The following is an 18312-nucleotide window of genomic DNA, read 5'->3' on the forward strand; positions in this document are numbered from 1 at the left end:
GGGCTGCTGAGCTGCCATGTAGCTTGTTCAGGACACATCAGATAATGTTCTGTACAGACTCTGTAATAGCCACTCTGCTTCCCTCCCATCTGTTGACACTGTGTAAAACAAGGAGAATCAAAATGGCTGTTTATGACTTTGTAAATAATCTCCCTGATTTATGGATGGCTGTCAAATGATATGAGAAACTTATTTCAGGAACAATCAATATGTGAGTAGCCATAGCTGAAAAACTCTGTAACCACTTCTCTTCTCATGTAATGTGCAGAGAGCTTTAAAGATGGGATTTCACTCTGTATGTGCGCATATGAAGTGAGTTCTCCAGTGAGTAATTAAGTAACAAGTAATGTGTTACACATTACTTTCTTTTTCAATTATGGCCCCAAACAATGCAATTTTACACTTTTAAACAGGAACATTCCTGATATTGTGTGGTCAATTTCACAGTAACAAAACTACAGTAAAATGTTTGCTTTATGTATCAGTTATAGAGAAGTCATTATGATTGTGGTTGCACTGCTGCCTCAGGAACTTGGCAGTTTGCAATCATTCGTTCATCTGTGCACTTAAAGTACCCAAAGACAACATGAGGCAGAAAGCTGAAGTTAAAAAGTAAGCTGACCGTTATATTGATGATCCTACAAACATAATTACATCCACCATGAAATCATTCAAAGCTAATAATTGGAGAGTTAGAGGAAGAACTACGAGAACTTTGCATGTTTAAAAAAATCAGAAGCCATTGTGAGCTACACATAAGACTTACAAGAAGTCAATGCTGCTTAATGGGACAAGACTGGCTTCTGGGGCTTGAGGTGTATTCACATATCGTTAGCTTCATAGCATAAGTGCCTAAGTCATTTTTTTGTGTTTTGTGTTTCAGACGGACAGGATGATGCAGCAGTGGTAGGGGAGTAAAGTTAGGCAAAAATCTCAATTTGACCAAAAAATGACTTAGGCACTTATGCTATGAAGCTAACGATATATTCATATACAATGATGATCACTTTCACAAGTCTAATTTAAATGCCATTTAAAATAAAATATTTTATAAAATTACATAGATCTAAACTTAACTTTAACTTGTGGTTGAAGGCAGCCTAGATATCCCTAGTCGTGTTTGATTCATTTGACAGTCAAATCATAAAATAAAATTTTGCGGTGACTGAATGCCAAACATCCATCCATAGCCACCATAGCAATGCTTTACAACATTGACACACAATCTCAACTTTGTAAAGAATGGGACAATAGTCAATACTAGACTGCATGACCACAAGAGGCAGCTGGTCAGGAAATGGATATTTTTCATGCAGAGTCAATCTGCCAGGTTGTCTGAATTTAGCAGCTTACAGCTCTCTTGGCCTTTTCTGACATAAAAGGTTGTCTTTTTCTATTGGTTTTGAGCCTCAACAAAGCAGACTGAGTGCTAAATTACAATAATAAAACTGCTATTGAAATTATTTTACTTTAATCCTACTGAATGGGGCTGCCCGAAATGTGTAATTTCTATTAAATCTCACAGGACCTTTATTTTACACAGGTAAAATATCCACTCCTGCTTATCTTAACAGTGTTATTAATTGTTAATTGAGTTCATGTTTGCAATGAGTTATAAGTATCAGACACTTTCAGTGGTTGGGGCACTCTTACTTTGACGGGCGCTGCAGATTTAGCATACAAAAATGCTCTGCTATAAAGACACACAGTACTCTCATTAAAGTAAGATTCTGTTAAAAGTTTGATATACAATATAAAATTTCTAGTGCTGTCAACGTTAACGGGCTCGTTAGCGTTAGCGCCGTGTAGCAACTCGCATGGGGCGATCTGCGTTAACTCGCTAACGGAGATTTTCCGCGTTAATGCGGTTATGGCGTTAACGTCATTTTAGCGAGATTAAGGCTGACAACACTAATAATTTCACAATGAAATGATTTCTGAGTACAAATAAAATGTTTATGATCTATTGCACAAAATAAAACTGTACAAAGATTAACATTAGCCTGTTTTATCCATTCCAAAACCAGTTTTCATGTGTGTTTAGGAGCAATTGTCCTGTTGGAACATCCAACTGTGACCACGTTTCAATTGTCTAGCTGTTGATTTGAGGTGAAGTTGAAGAATTTAGAGGTAATCTTCTTTCTTCATCATTCCTTCCATTTCCTGCAATGTACCAACACCACTGACAGCAAAACAGCCCCACTGGTGATGCTACCACCACCATGCTTGACAACTGGTACCGTGTTCTTGAAATCCTCACTTTTACTCTTCCGACCATACCTCTTGTCATTGTGGCCAGGTAGCTCAAAATTTCTCTCATCTGAACATAAAACTTTTTTACAGAAGGCATGTGGCTCGTCCATGTGGGCAGCTGCAAGTTTCAATGGAGCTTGAAGCTGTCGATTTTGGAGCAGGGGCTTCTTTCTTGGTTGGCCCCTGGTCAGTCCATGGCGATGTAAAACTCGTCTCACAGTGGACAGTAATGGTGGTGTACCAGCAGTTTCCAGTTCATGGCAGGCTTGAACCTGCCATGAACTGGTGAGTCCTGAGTTATTCGTGAACATCTGAACTAATTTCCTTTCATCTGACGGTGACAGTTTGGGTCTTCTTCCAGACATCAGCAAAGTGGTGACACATCCGAGTAACTTGTACTTACATACAATTGTTTGAACTGATGATCTTGGAATTTGTAGTTCTTTAGAAATAACTCCAAGAGACTTTCCCAACTTGTGTAAATCTACAATGCTCTGTTTTAGATCTTCACTGAGTTCCTTGGACTTTCCCATTGTTCTGAGTATTGGTCAATCCAGCCAGAATTTTTGCCAGAAGCTTGTTGATGGCTACCAAAAACATCTGGTCAAGGTGGAACTCACTAAGGGACATTTAGCCAAATATAGTGAGCGTAAATACATATTTGAACCTGTATATATATACTTTTGACTCTGTGTGCAGTAAAGAAATCCAAAATAAATTCCAACTTGTGCACCCAATTCTTGTTTTTGAATGGTATTAAAGATGTACGCTGTACAATCATTCCACCCTGGAAAAAGAACAGTTCAAAGACATCATTGAAAGCCCAATATTACCATAACATTCATGCCCGGGATAAGTGTATGTAAACTTCTGACCACAACTTGGCATGCACTCATTCTTGTTGTTCCCCAGATGAGCCCTAAAGAAAGCATGCACACTGTTGTTTAAGGCGTATAAATTTGAAGTAGGGTGTAGTTCAGACACCACTTAATCTCTGGAGTGAGGAGCTGACTCAGTTCTTTCTAACTTCTGCACACATCATACAGTCTGATGAACTCAGTATATGCTCGCTACAACTGTCACGAAGAGGATGTTGTGATGGATCTGCTCATAACTGTTTCGTCATTTCTGTGGCAACCACAGCACAGTAACTAGTGTTTAGGACAGACGGGTACACTCAGTTTAGTCCACAGGTGATACATAACCCATTTTAATCTAAGACCAGTAAAACTTTTTGTATAATACTGCGTTTGTGTGTAGTGATGTTAGCTACACCACACCATGAATAACGGTGTACTTTATTAATAAAACTCAAATTGTTAAATGGTTTCTGTAATTTTCATGCTTTGCAACAACCAACCTTTGGTCATATGTTCGACACTCCAGCTTTAGGATACAAAACTGCTAGGTAGAATCTCACAGTTTCTACCATAGATCCTGAAAAACAGCATGTTTCTATAGTAACATGTTGTTTGGGTTTTTGCATCACATCATGAAAGTCACTCTAAATACAGTCAGACAGAGTGTGACGTCAGTTTTCATCCACACTGCATTTTCAGGAAACATTTCAGGTTTCCGTCGACTTGTCCTTATATGGCAACACTGCCTTGCATTATAGCTAATTAAAAGCTAAGTTTAGCACTTTTTCTATTTATTAGATAAGAAGAATATTGGTTAAAGTATAACAAAAACCGTAATTTCACCCTGTAGGTTAGTCTCTCTCTGTTAAACCTATAATCCAGACAGAACTAACGGGCGTTAAATAACGCATCAAATTACCATCCTGCAATCTGTGCGTCAGGCTACATATTTTCTTCGAATAACGTGAGTTAATAACACAAACCTTACCTGAACGCGGAGGTTGTGATCTGGGTCTATAACGGACGGACGGGTGTGGACCTGAGCTGCAGCAGGAGCACAGAGTCGGTAGTTCAGCAGAGCGCAAAGCAGCTTTTTATGGTTCTGGCCCGGGACTCACTATATGACACACCCTCTCCGCCTGTCTGCTGCACCGCCTGCTGCATATCTGTCTGTCTATGTATAATGTAGCTGGGACAAGATGCACAGAATAACCGGTACAAGTAATAGCTGCTTACATATTTAGGGGTTCAATACTGGCTTGGCTATTTTAATATTTTAATTTATTTTAATATTATTTATGAAAGAAAAAGAAAAAAACAACAACAACAGCTTACAAAGGTGTTTTTGTTTGGTTGATTGGTTTTGTGTGCCTGTATGTGAGACAGTTTATTTTTATTGTATTTTTATTTATCTTTTGCTACGGGTATTATAATAGAATCTCTGCCACAACTGTAACTTCCGGCCACGACTCACTCTTCGTTCAGGAGAGGGCTTCTTAAACAACACTGCCCCTGTCTGGTACTACTATACTACCATACTATTACCTATTCTACTAATAAAAGCTCATCAATGGCCCTCTTGTGGCCTAAAAAGCAAAGAGCAGGCTAGTTTTTAGTCCCCTAACTGGCATACTCAGACAAAGGTTGTTTGAGTGACTGAGCAAGAAAGGTGGTTGGCTGGGCAGTTAGTTTAACTTTTGAGTGATGTTTAAAAATAACAAACAGACCTTAGAAATTTCCCTTACTATTGTTAATATTATTATTATTATTGTTATTATTTACTATTCTGGGGGATATTTAGACACAGTTTATGTTGAATAAATGTTGTGATAATGAGTGCCTGTAAATAAAGCATGATTGCTTCTCGTTCACACTATCTAATATGATGAACATAGTTTAGCATCAAGGCAGCATAAAAATGTGCATCAGCCAAAAAGTGTCACATTTGATACGTGTGTTTTTGAGACTTCTACAACATTAGTGTGGTTATTTTTTCAGGAAAAAAAAAAGAATAAAATGCACAATACATTTTTAGTCAATAAACTGCAAATAACTAACAAACTAACTAAATGAATAGATAAATGAATAAAATGCCCGATGTAGCAAAAAAAATGTTACAAATGAAAATTCAAATATGAAAATTGATATTAGATTTCTTTGGTTTTTGATTTGTCAGGTGTTCAAGAAGTTCTCCAGTTAAAAGACAAACAAACAAACAAACAAAACAAAGTATTTAATTATTCCAGGTTAACATGGTTAATAAAATATTTATGAAAATAACAAATTGCTTTGAAGATATACTGTATTGTAAATTGCTTTTAATAATGCACATTTCCTTCTTCTTGCTAATATTTGGAGCTGGACGATTTACAAACAGAGGAGCGTCCAGTCATGGATGAAAACATCCCAACAAGAAAGTCTTGTTTTCGTGCCATGCTTTTTCAGAGTGACATATGCTGCCCTCAGCCTGGCATGCAGGAAATCTGGTAGCTGTATGTTCTTTTGCATGTTTTTATTTTTAGTGATATCTCTTGGCAGCTGCTTACAAAGCTCAGAGGATGACTGCTAATGACTCTGGCAACATCCTGATCAGCAGGTCGGCGTTTTCCATTTTCCTCATGAAATACTTTGGTGCTCCTTCAGTTGACCGGCACGCTAATCTGTACAGGCATGCATTGCTTAGGAGCACAAATCCTAATAATTTGGGTGACCCCAGGCTTCCCTTGTACTTGAATGTCACCATTCATATTTTTAAACTCCCATTTCCACCAAGTGATGGTGCTGTTGACCTCTTAGTTCTTCAGCTATCATTGCTTTGCTAAAGTTTTCATTTATTATTCTTTTGCTTTATGATTAAATATAAAATTGAAGCCTCAGCTGTACTTTGTGTTTAATGCTAAATATTATGAAAAGCTTTAGCGTGGTGGCATTATCATCGACTAAAATTCCTGCTAAGACATGATCCCAAGACAGTGGTGGAAAGAGTTGTTTTTAGAGAATACTAAATATATAATCCCAGTGGAAACAGCTAGCTGCAGGGTTTGTGGATGATTCTTAAAAATAGACTTACATGAAACTTTGGCTGCCAGCTGGTCCGTGCAAAATCAGAGGCATTCACAAGGGGTGTCCATTACTCCCATCTGCTGTCCTTAACCTCCCCAGTTAAACTTTCTTTGTCTCCTGCTTTCTGATGAGAAGGTCAAGCAAACAGATGCACTTTCGCTGATAATAACTGAGATGGGGTTTTAACTGGAAATGTCTAATACCCGGCTTGAAAACACTGACAGGTAAAGTGGGTCAGAAAGAATTGTCTTGCAAAGAACTGACAGCTTCACTAAGTCTAAGATATTATATTTGGCAGTAGTGTCTCTCTCCAGCTGAACAAGCATTTAGAAACAAAATATTCATTTCAATCTCTTTCTTCTTCAGGCTTGTCTTTTGATGGTATTTCTTGCGTTCCTGAATTAGCACAGATAACGGAATGGTGCATTTCTATTTTCTTCAGTAGGCATACTTCCCCTGAAGAAGATAAAGGATCTCAAGGATCCATGTAGGTGGTGAAACGATCTCTTTGCCATCTGAAGGCCTGTGTGTTTGCAGTGCTAACAGACACTGGTTCCTTTACAGTACGCATAACTTACTGAAAAAATAAAGGAAGAGGCAAAGAGAAAGAGCTTGTTTTGAAATTTTGACTGCAGTAAAATTTGCTGTGAAAAAGAAATTTTGAAATACATTAGTCAAGACACATAAAAAAAACATTTATAAAAGTAGAAGCAGGGTACTGTCAATATATCAATGTCCAACACCTCTGCACCTCTGCATCTAAATAATTACATTTACTGGTTCCTCATGCTTCCATGCATCCATCCATCCTCTTCCACAAAAGCAGTGATTAATTAGTTGCTAATCCGAAGGTCACCTTTCACCTGACTGTTTCTCTGTCTGATCTGGCCTGCGGTAACCGGGTTTCCTACTTTAGGTGGGACTATAAAGCAGTCTGCCACATTAACTGCATGTCCTCGTTCACTACATCTTCTGAGGCACTCCTATTTTCCTGTATATCCACTGTTCTTCTTCTGTATATGTCCAGAACATCTCAACCATATCTCGCTAACCTCATCTCCAAACCTGCATTCCCTCTGAACCACTCATTTCTAATCCTGTCCATTCCAATAACTTCCAGTAAAAATCTTAGCATCTTTAAAATCTGCCTCATACCTTTTTGCAAACATCACACATGGACAGCTCTTGCTACCATCTTTCTTTCCTTTCTCTACCTCCCCTTTTATTCTTGCTCAGGTCTTATGTCTAAACTGTGATTCCCTCACTGAGACTGTAAGTCATATTTTCAGGAAATGTACATATATATTGACACAAGTTGTGGCAACACACATTCAGAGTAATCGTATTGGGAAATGATTTATTATTATTATTTTCATAAGATTCAACCTGAATCCAACAGAAAAATCGTGCTTTAGCCAAGCATGCTGATTTGATTCAGATTTGGTCATCCTTGTAACGGAGTACAAGGAACTACAAGAACTATTAATACTTCCTTAAGGTTTGTATCGAGTTGCAGTATTAATGCAGAATACGTTTATACCCTCTTCATCCAGATGTGAGTACGCGCGTGCCCGTGCATCTACTTTGCTGTGTGCGCGCGCATTATAAAGACCTTTTAGTTCACGTGCGGAAGAGACTGTGGTGCGGGGTGGGGAAGAAATGACTTGTGGGATGCGAAGTAGCCGGCGGCAAGAGAGGCAGAGGAGGTTGATTGACACACAGAGAGAAACGCCAGGGAGCGTAGCGGGAAATAAAATAAGGAGAGTTATAAAACATCCAGCTTTACGGTTAATTTAAAGCCTCGCAGACATTTCGATCTGCGCACACAAACAGCGGATACCGAGCGGAAGAAAAAAAAAAGTTCAGATCCCACGAATCAGCGCGTGGGAGTGGGAAGCAGGATCGTGACTGACTGAGGCAAGCTCCACTGTCTGTCTCGTTATGGCAGGTAATTGACTTTAACCGTTACACATAAAATAATATGGACGGGCTTGAGTCTTTACAGCGAGACCCCGCTCCTAGGAGCTCTTAGCTGCGGTAACTGCAAGATTTCGCAGTCGAGTATCGGTTTAGCTAACGGTAGCTAGCTAGTGCTAGCGTTAGCTAGCCAGCTAACTCAAGTGTCATCCTCCATCTGGCCTGCCCTTACCGGCTAATGCTAGCTAGCTAGCTAGCTAGCTGGCTGTTTACCGGCCCGGGACCATTTTCGTAAGCTAACTGTGCACGCCGTATATGCTAGCTATCCCCAAAACCTCAGTGCTCAGATTTTAATCTAAGGTTCATTTTTTTTTATTTCGAAAAGATTAAACAAATGCCCAGAAGGGCAAATCTTGCCTAGCATGCCGTAATTGGCTTCGCTCAAACTTTGACATTACCCACATGCAGGCTAGCCCTCCAGGCCCTGCTGCAGACTGAACAGTTTTTGCGTAAAATGAGTTAAAAGTCATCAGGCTTGTTTTTTTTTAACACGCGCATGCTCGAGCGGAAAAACGAAGAAAAAAAAAAACAACCTCAAAGCGAAAGAAATAAAAGCACTATGATCTAAACCACGACTCTGGCAGAAATGGGTTTATTTAGCGCAGTGTTGATTTTCAGTTCATTCATCAGCTCAGTAGTTGTTTGAAATCGTGTTGGCCTTTAGCTCCCCCCGTAGCCAGACGGGACTGATACTTGTAAAGGAAATATCTAGTGACATATTTGGTACATGCATTTGATTCATTAGGGTGGAGAAATTAATGACACTGCATGTTATCCTGCTTCTAAAACAGATTTTTGAGTTCACTTTGAACGCCTTTTTCTTTTCTGGGATCCTTGTCTTGCAGAAAGTGCAGGCACTGTGAAGCTATTACATTTTGTCCAGATCAGTACTTTTATGATTCAGTCCAGAATGTATGTGTGTGTGTGTGTGTGATGAATCCGTGGTGACTCATAGATGTCCTTCATTTTTCTTCAAAGCGCGTGTGTTTCAATGTTGTTAAAGACAAATCGGACCAGTTTTCACTTAACCAATAAGAGAAACGATCATCTGTGGAAAATATGCCAAACATTTTTGTTGTGCAATGAGCTATGCTGATGGAGAACCTGTTGAGGCAAGTGATTAGAAGTTATTATTGAATCAGACAGCAAGTTTTGTCTTGTTGATGTAGATTTTAAAAATAAGAGACGGCATTAGGAGACCATCTGCCTCCTCAATTGACCAGGCCTAAAATAAAGAATGTGTGGAGATAATTACTTTCACATCCAGGCCATTTGCAGTTTAGTTGGTATTTGTGAGATTTGAACCAGACTCTGTATCTCAAAGTGAGAAACCACTACCAACTAATCATGGCTTAGATCTAGCATGTTTATATTTATTTAAAAATCGCCGGTTTCTACTTGTTGCTTAATGTGCCTGTGACCCAACAGTAATATCTTTATGTTAATGTTAGTTTGGAGAAAAAATTACATTTTTGTCTGTTTTCTTTGAGGCTAGAATTGCAGAAGTTGTGAGAGGATATGTGCACATCTGTGACCACACGCATTTTGCAAGAACCCTGTCTCTTTTTAATTTCTAACATCTTATCAATTATCCCTTGCTGTCACAGGCAGCAGGGGACACTCAAATGATAAGTTTTCTTAGGAACTTGTTTACATTGTCCAGAATGTGAAATGTTATGTAATAAACCTGCCACCACCCAGAACTAAATATTTATAATTGTATTTCTGTAGGTCCTGGAGGTGACATGCAGTGGTGCTTCTCTCAGGTGAAAGGAGCAATCGATGATGACGTAGCTGAGGGTAAGTGATTTGATTAATTCAGACTAATGGATATTGCACAATGTAGCCATAGTGGAGTATGCCTTGGTGAAAATTCAGACATTTTTTTCTGTTTCCTGTTGGCAGCATTATGCAAAATCTACCAGAGAGTGAGTCTGAGGCTAAGGCAGAATCGACAAAATATTGGTGCTGATGCAAATCCCGGTTTTTCTTTTCATAATTCAGTCATACTAGAAGCTTGTGAACAGACATTCCAAGCAGCTGTGGCCCCAGGCTTTTAGGAGACCACCAAGAGCTGACAAACTTTCCTCCTTTAACCAATCAATCTAGGGATGTGCAATGATATTTCTGTAAGAAACCTCCCCAAAGGGGCCCCACATGGGGGTGGGGGGTGCAGAGTACACCAGCTGTTTCAGAAACCGTTACGTTGAACTGATCTAATGTTGCTCCTTTCCTGCTCAGACATGTGTGATGTAGTGATTATAAAGTCTGATCGGACTGTTTGCCATGGTAAAGGACTGTGCTTTTTAAGTGCCCTTCTAGTTTCCACTGAAGAGATGCAACCCAAACACTTGATGCTGCTCCTGCTTTACATTAAAGGCTTTCCATTGGTGAGTCACTGGAAAGCTCTTTTTGAAAAAGGCAATGCAGACATTTAGGTTGCTGCTGGAAACTCGCTACTGGGTCCTTCTGTACCTTCTGTACATGGATCAGCCACTAGATTTGGAGGTTTTAGCATTTTCAAGAGGAATGCTTAAAAAAAAAAAAAAGGAGCTGAGTCAGGCGTTTGGATAATTACCTGCTGATAATGCAGGGCCACTTGTGCTGTTCCATGCACTCTGTTCTTGGTTGCTCATTGTGGGAGTATCGTACTTTTCAGGAAAATTGGAAAACAGGACCTCCAGATGGCTGATGGACAAAAGCTCAGAGGCTGAAAGGATAAATCAATAGCTGTGAACCACTATCAGATGCTGTAGAGTGGTTTGCACCTCTGTTAGATGGGATTTTTGGTTAATTATATCGTATTATAATCTTAATTTTTGTTAAATAATTTTGGTGATGTAGTTATATGGAAGGTGAGCATCAATATTTGTATTTAATTAACTGGTAAGTGAGTGAGCATTTAAAAATATATATTTAAGTCCGTCTTTCTTTATTGCCCCCAGTATTTTGCGAGAGCGCTGTAGTGTTACATATTGTTGAGCTTGTGGGTAACTTTTGTATCTAAAGAGTTCGTGGATTGTTGCAGTTTTTAAACTGTGTGGTAAGACTCAACAGCAATGGACTCCTATAAACAAGTCATTGATGTCAGCAAAGTAGGGGAAGGCCATAAAAAAGATATGAAAACACTTCAGCTCATATTTACAGCTTTTAAAAAAAAAAAAAAAATTATTTGAAGGAGGAAATTATGGGCAAATGTGGAAGTCAAAACAAGATGGAAGAGCAACATGACTGCATGTTTCCTTTTCCAAATGGAAATATTATTGCACAGGCAGGAGTTGCAGGAAGGTTTAGCTGAGAGATGGGTGGACTGTACAGCACTGGTGATATGAACTATGGGCCATCATATAGAAATACAAGAAGAGTTTTCTAGCACAAACTCTAAAGGCACGTTCGAAGGAAAAAAGGAGCAGGATTTGATTAAAAGAGCACTTAGTCAGATGTTAGGCATGTGGATGGAGATATTCTGTTTTGAGGTGGGAGGTCAGTCTGAGCTTGTTTTGCAGGCAATGGTGGAGGAAACAACTAAATAATAAGCTTATTGTGGAAATAACCTGTAACGTGACATGGCTATCACAGATATGAAAATGATGGATAATGAAAGTCAATATATATCCACACTGTATGCAGTGAAGTGAGAAATGTTCTGTCTTTACTGACAGAACATGTGAAAGGGTTGGGAGCTGTCAGACTGCTACAGAGTTCCAAATGAAGCATGTTGCCATTCTCTAGATGCCAGGTACATGACCATGCCTGGAGTTTTGCAACAAAAAACATACAGAGAATACCATAGTACTGATATAGTTATTTCACTGCTTTACAAGTAGCAGCATGCCCAAGCTTTTCAGCCACATTCTAACCTTATTTTAGGATTTGGCATTTGTATTTTTGATGTCTTTACTTTAAAAATTAACCAAATACAGTCTGTCAGAATGATTTGCTTGGATATATTAATCCTTACTCTAGGCCTCAGGGACTGTGTCGTTAACAATGACCACTCGCTGCAATTTCTTGGAGCATTGTCTTTCTGCTCCAGTGGGCAACAAAGGGTTAAACAACTGTCTATGTGTGAGTGAGCTTCAGTGTATAAAGCAGCATACTGCTGCTGGGGGGGAAAGTGTAATTCTGTCAGAGTAAGAGGGAAAGAAAAGATGGAAACTAGGTTAGCGATCGTTTTCATTCTGCCCGACGTGCTGTGACAACCTCCTGCATCTTCAGGGCCACTTGCCTGTCTCCTCTCTGATTCTAACAAGGATAAATCCAGGGTTAGTTGAGAATAACTAAGTGGTTTCCTGGTGTACTTTCTGAGTAGTAGAGGGGCACATCTGTCTTGGTACGCCACTTTCAAAATGTTAAAATTGCACATGTAATCTTATGTCCTTTTTATTTTATTTTTTTGCAGCGGACATTATATCTACAGTTGAATTTAACCACACAGGGGAGCTGCTGGCCACAGGAGACAAGGGTGGACGCGTAGTCATCTTCCAACAGGAAATCGAGGTACAGCTGCGTCGTGGTTAACATCTGCCTAGTTTGATTCCCACACATTTTAGAAAAGGTCATCCTCTGAACTTGGTGACACAAAGTCAGAACAATTATTCTAGTTTTTGGAAGCATGTCTGTAAACAAACAATAGTGGGCTTTATTTAAAAGATGATTTTGTCTGTTTTCATACAAAAAACCCTTTAAACAAATTTACTCATCTCTGGTTCTCAACAGAACAAAAATCAGCCTCAGTTCCGGAGCGAGTACAATGTTTACAGCACTTTTCAGAGCCACGAGCCAGAGTTTGACTACTTGAAGAGTTTGGAAATAGAAGAGAAAATCAACAAGATTCGCTGGCTTCCTCAGAAGAATGCTGCTCAGTTCCTGTTGTCAACTAATGGTAAAATTCTCTCATTAATTAAGCTGATGATCAGATATTTAACAACAGTCTGCAGTGAGTTTAATTTTGAATACAGGCATTAAAGAGAAATGAGTGACTCATAGACCCCGTCACACTTGACTCAGATGGGAAGAGAACTAGATATTAAAACATAATATTATAATTTCCTCCACAAGATGGTGAAATTAATGAATCTGCTTGTTAGTTAAGAGTAGTACTTTGTCTATCATAAAATTGCTACCTGACTCTTGTGAAACCACCATCGCATGTATGTAGACACCATACACTTGCATTTTATAGACGGCACTGAGCAAAAAGTTCATTATTTATAGCACCAGGTGAAAAGGCAACTTTTTCAGAGTACAAACAGTTTAAGAAAGTCTGCTGTATATTGACTACATGAAGACCTGAATTGCTTTAAAAATCTCATAAATCTATAAGAAAATAACATTTCCATTTAGTGTGCCCGACAGTTGGTAATGTCATTTAAAATGTCTTTTTCTTTTCCACAGATAAAACGATTAAATTGTGGAAAATCAGTGAACGAGACAAGAGGCCAGAGGGCTACAATCTCAAAGAGGAGGATGGGCGCTACAAGGACCCTAACACTATCACATCTTTGCGGGTCAGTTCTCAAATCAACCACTGGCTGGTTCAAGGGTGTGGTTAGTCAGACAAACCAGTAGTTCTTTGGAAGCAAAACTTTTAAAACCTGGGTGTGTCAGAAGTTGGGAAGGGCTACTGGTTTGTCATCCTTTGCTGTTGCTGATGGTAAAAATGACTGTTATTACTAATCCGGGCTGTCTTTTTAGAACCTTGTGTAACCTGTTATTGCAAAGCTAAGACTGTGTTCTGTGTTCCTGTATAAAGATATGATGGTGCTTCTTATTTTCATCTAGCTAATAGCTTGATGTTGTTTCAAATCTGTGAAGAGCTTTGAGCCAGCTAACTCTCACTGCCTTTTCTCATCACAGGTACCAGTTTTAAAACCCATGGACCTCATGGTGGAAGCCAGTCCACGGAGGGTGTTTGCCAACGCTCACACCTACCATATCAACTCTGTCTCAGTCAACAGCGACAACGAGACCTACCTGTCTGCAGACGACCTCCGCATCAACCTCTGGCACCTCGAGATCACTGACCGCAGCTTCAGTATCCTTAGATGCATGCGGGCATGTTTGTCTGTGCACCTGACTTGTGCATTAACCTGTCTGTCATCAGCCTGACGTTTTTGTCCAACTGGGGGTGAACAGTGAACATAAAAGCATCATTATTCCTACACCTCAGCGCAAACCGGCAGAAAGGTTCTGCCTCACTCACTCTACTGTGGCTGGTTTGCGTGTGTGCTCTCACCTCTGACACAGAACAGAAAAGATGGGGACTGAGATGTAACCTGGTCCATTGTTTTCTAAAGTCTTGCATGGAAAAACATAGCTGTAGCCATGTCCAGTGGCTAATATGACTGTCCTTTGTGGGTCTTCAGTGCAATGGGAAAACGGAAAAGACAAACAAAGAAATCTTGTAGTTCCATGAAAAAAACATTTCAGGACCTACATTGGGTCACACTGTCCTGCAATGGCTCTGCAGAGGTCCCAGAGGGATAGTTCCTGCAGTTCCAGCATGCACACATGCAAGGTACAGGTTGCCCTGAAATGGCCTATTAACTCTTGTGGTAGTAAACCAACTGTAATCGCCCAGTTTGAAAGTCACTTCAGCTTCTTTTGGTAGGTGTCAGAGTATGAAAGATGTTATCCCTCCTTACCCGCATGCTCCTCAGATATTGTTGACATTAAACCGGCTAACATGGAGGAACTTACAGAGGTGATCACAGCAGCAGAGTTCCACCCTCATCAATGTAACACCTTCGTTTACAGCAGCAGCAAAGGAACCATCCGACTGTGTGACATGAGGGTTTCAGCTCTATGTGACAAGCACTCAAAGTGTGAGTACCTACTCATCATACTTTTATATGTCCCTTCTTCTACCCTGACAGGCAGATTAAGTACTGGATTTGTTATGCAAAGCACTTTCATGTCACAGTAGACCTTTTGGTGAACACTGCAGTTTGACTTTTTTCATCTTTCTGTCATCCAGTGTTTGAGGAACCAGAAGATCCAAGTAATCGCTCCTTTTTCTCTGAGATCATATCATCAATCTCAGATGTTAAATTTAGCCACAACGGACGCTACATGATGACTAGAGACTACTTGTCTGTAAAGATTTGGGACCTGAATATGGAAACCAGGCCTGTGGAGACATATCAGGTGAGAATGACAAATAGAAACTAGTGTGTGGTGTCAGGTTTACTACACAGTTATGAACAGTTATGAAACGACTGGCAGTAGGTTCATACACTGATGCCCTGGTTGCCACAGAATCTTCAAATTGTGGCGATTAATTTGTTAATAACTTTGTGATTTTGCTGCTAATATTTTACTATCAAAATGATCATTTATTGTCATTATTTTGCATAGGAAATAATAGCATATAGATTTTTTTCATTACTGGAATGTAATAATCTCAGGTGGGCTCTTACTGTTTGCTATGTCTCTCAGCTAGAGAAAGGCTAGAAAAGGCTATAGGCATATTTTAGGAAATGTGATTGAGAGGTGATGCATGGAAAGAGGAAGGAGGATTGACACCTAATATTGTCTGATAGTGTCCACAGCCTGTTAATGAAACTCTGGTTTTCATATTTACTCATTTGATTTTAACATACTTTTAGTTTTTATTTTATTATATGCAGTGGAAATTCATGTCACAATTGGACAGTGGCCATTCTTTTTTCTTTTTTTTTGCCCAGTCATTCCTGGTAATGTAATATAGTGGCCACTAGGGGGAACCCAACCCTGAAAGATAGGGTTACAGATAATGACAGGCATTTTAGATGTTCTTTTTCACAGATTCAAGCACCTTCTGCTACTTTATGGGGGTGCAGGAGATTTTGAATATTGGAGGTTTGTCTTTTGGAAGTCTCATTTAAAAATTTCTTATCATCATGTTTCTGCCCACCCACCCACAAAAATCATTACAGGTCCATGAGTACCTGAGAAGCAAGCTGTGCTCGCTATATGAGAATGACTGCATCTTTGACAAGTTTGAATGCTGCTGGAATGGCAATGACAGGTAAAAGGTTTGAGACACACAGGGGGTAAATGCAATAATAACACTAGGAAATTACATAATCTTTCAGGTAGCACTTTGTTTATTGCTGTCATGATTTTAAAGATTACACCCTGCAAGTTTTTTTCCCCCCACTCTTTCTTTTTGGTTGGTGCACTGCACATTTAGCCTCGATCCATCAAACCCTGTTTGTGTAGCACCTTTCATTCAGGTTCAAAGTGCTTCACAGATATCTGCCAAAGCTGATAAGACAGAACAAATATATAGTAAAACTAATAATATGCAATGATAAGCAATTAAAGATAAATTTAAAAAAAAATCAAAGAAATGTAATATAAATGACTTAAGTGCATAGAGATTGCATAATTTAATATATTTGAATGAAGAAACATGAATGGAAAGTACAGCTAGATAAAATGCAGTAAAAAGATAAAAATGATAAAAGGTAGGAAAAATAATATGCTATAATCATTGGATATAAATAAAATAAACCAACGCAATGGTACATAAAAATAAAAAGCTTTCAAAGAACAAGTGATAAAATGATTATTAACCCTTGAACACTAAGGTCCGGTTTTTGTAACACCATCACTGATGTTTTCTGTAAAAATATATTAAATATATACACAATGGATGGGATTTGTTTGTTGCTTTAAAGCTGATTGACTTTTCAGCCTCCGGTTGCCTATGTAACCCTATAACATATTTATTACCACGTCATGTGTCAGTCAGAAGTAGTCTTAATTCATTGGTAGACGATTCAGTGACTTGCCAGGTTCTGCCCACTTTGTATAGCCAGTGGGCATTTCACCCATAAGCCTGGTTGAAGTTATCCTTAACTTTCTTATGATTTCTGGCAACCACGTACCTGGGAATCACTTCTGATGTGTAAGCAGTTTTAGAGTTGTCCTCTAATTGCCCATCACTTGTAAACTAGTGGTGCACAAAGTTTAAACTTTCTTTTCTAATGGACATTGTTTTTGGATAACTTGATTTGATGACTCTCACTTTTCCCACGTCTCCCCACCTACTCTGGGCAGTGTGGTGATGACCGGCTCATATAACAACTTCTTCAGGATGTTCGATCGCGGCCACAGACGGGACGTGACATTGGAGGCGTCCCGTGAAAACAGCAAGCCCATGCAGGTCCTGAAGCCCCGCAAGGTGTGCACAGGCGGCAAACGCAAAAAGGATGAAATCAGCGTGGATAGTTTGGACTTCAATAAGAAGATCCTGCACACTGCCTGGCATCCCCAGGACAACATCATTGCGGTGGCAACGACCAACAACCTCTACATATTCCAGGATAAAGTGAACTAATTGCAGGGTGAGCTTGTCACATCTGGCGCGGGTGATGTCATTTGTAACCACCCGCAGCCTCACAGCCTCATCCAGGGCCATCTGTGGTGGTAATGCCGACAACCAGCATCCCTGTCCGGCCCTACTGAGTGACCAGACTTTGCCACTAGATGTGGACAGAGGAGGACTTGCTTTTGCCCATCATCAGTCTGTCTGTGGCAGAGTGATGCCTGCCTTGTTGTTAAGTGATGTTGTGCCAATTTCTTTCTCTTCATCATCTTTTTTTTTTTTCTTTTGCCAACCCGCCTGCCCTTTACTTTTCTAATGTGGGTGAAACAAGTTTAATTTCCTTAAATTTCTGAATACAGACACACTTATTTTTATAAATACCCCCCCGTCCCCTAAAATGGTAGAAAATGAAAAACACCTAGTTTGTCCCATTATTATCCTGTGCCATTGTAGTGTTTACTTTTCTAAGAAAAGTTTGACCTTTGTTTTGTGTTCACTTTTTTTTTTTTTCCACAAATTCATCAGTTCTGCTGTCTGTTTTTGAGTGTCTTCACATTTCCTTTTTTCATTAAACCATACATTCATCACAACTTGCTGCTCATCTTGGACACATCCAGGATTTTGAGAAGTACAGTGTTTTTTTTCTTTTCTTTTCTTTTTTTTTTTTTTTTTTCTTGTTTTGTTTTTTGTTGTCCGCTCAGATTTGGTCCAGTGAGATTTTTGTTCTGCTTGCTGTTTCTGTCACTGTGCCTCAAGCTCTGGTTGGCCAAACAGGCCCAAACTCAGTAAGAGCTCCTTCTTTGGTTTTTTTTTTTTTTTTTTTTTTTTTTTTCCCCCTTGGGG

The 18312-nt window shown here is 39.4% G+C and overlaps 2 protein-coding genes across 3 annotated transcripts in view; one reads left to right on the top strand and one right to left on the bottom strand.

The window, feature by feature from the left end:
* The window catches only part of gsna (gelsolin a), a 21036-nt gene extending 16780 nt beyond the window's left edge, over window positions 1-4256 (bottom strand). For both annotated transcript variants that reach the window (XM_005941368.3, XM_005941367.3), the window contains exon 1: window positions 4102-4256. The gene's annotated coding sequence lies outside the window, so the exon portion shown is untranslated. The remainder of the gene's footprint in view (window positions 1-4101) is intronic.
* A 3553-nt stretch (window positions 4257-7809) lies between these two features.
* On the top strand, window positions 7810-18293 carry ppp2r2ab (protein phosphatase 2, regulatory subunit B, alpha b). Its single transcript, XM_005941369.2, has 10 exons — window positions 7810-8124; window positions 9885-9953; window positions 12556-12653; window positions 12873-13038; window positions 13551-13663; window positions 14013-14190; window positions 14816-14980; window positions 15133-15302; window positions 16073-16164; window positions 17202-18293. The coding sequence occupies exons 1-10, from the start codon at window positions 8118-8120 to the stop codon at window positions 17479-17481; spliced, it is 1338 nt and encodes a 445-aa protein (XP_005941431.1). The 5' UTR covers window positions 7810-8117; the 3' UTR covers window positions 17482-18293.
* Window positions 18294-18312: the final 19 nt, after the last annotated feature.

Source organism: Haplochromis burtoni, unplaced genomic scaffold, assembly GCF_018398535.1.
Source record: "Haplochromis burtoni strain Fernald_Lab_line unplaced genomic scaffold, NCSU_Asbu1 Contig_298, whole genome shotgun sequence".
Classification (NCBI taxonomy): domain Eukaryota; kingdom Metazoa; phylum Chordata; class Actinopteri; order Cichliformes; family Cichlidae; genus Haplochromis; species Haplochromis burtoni.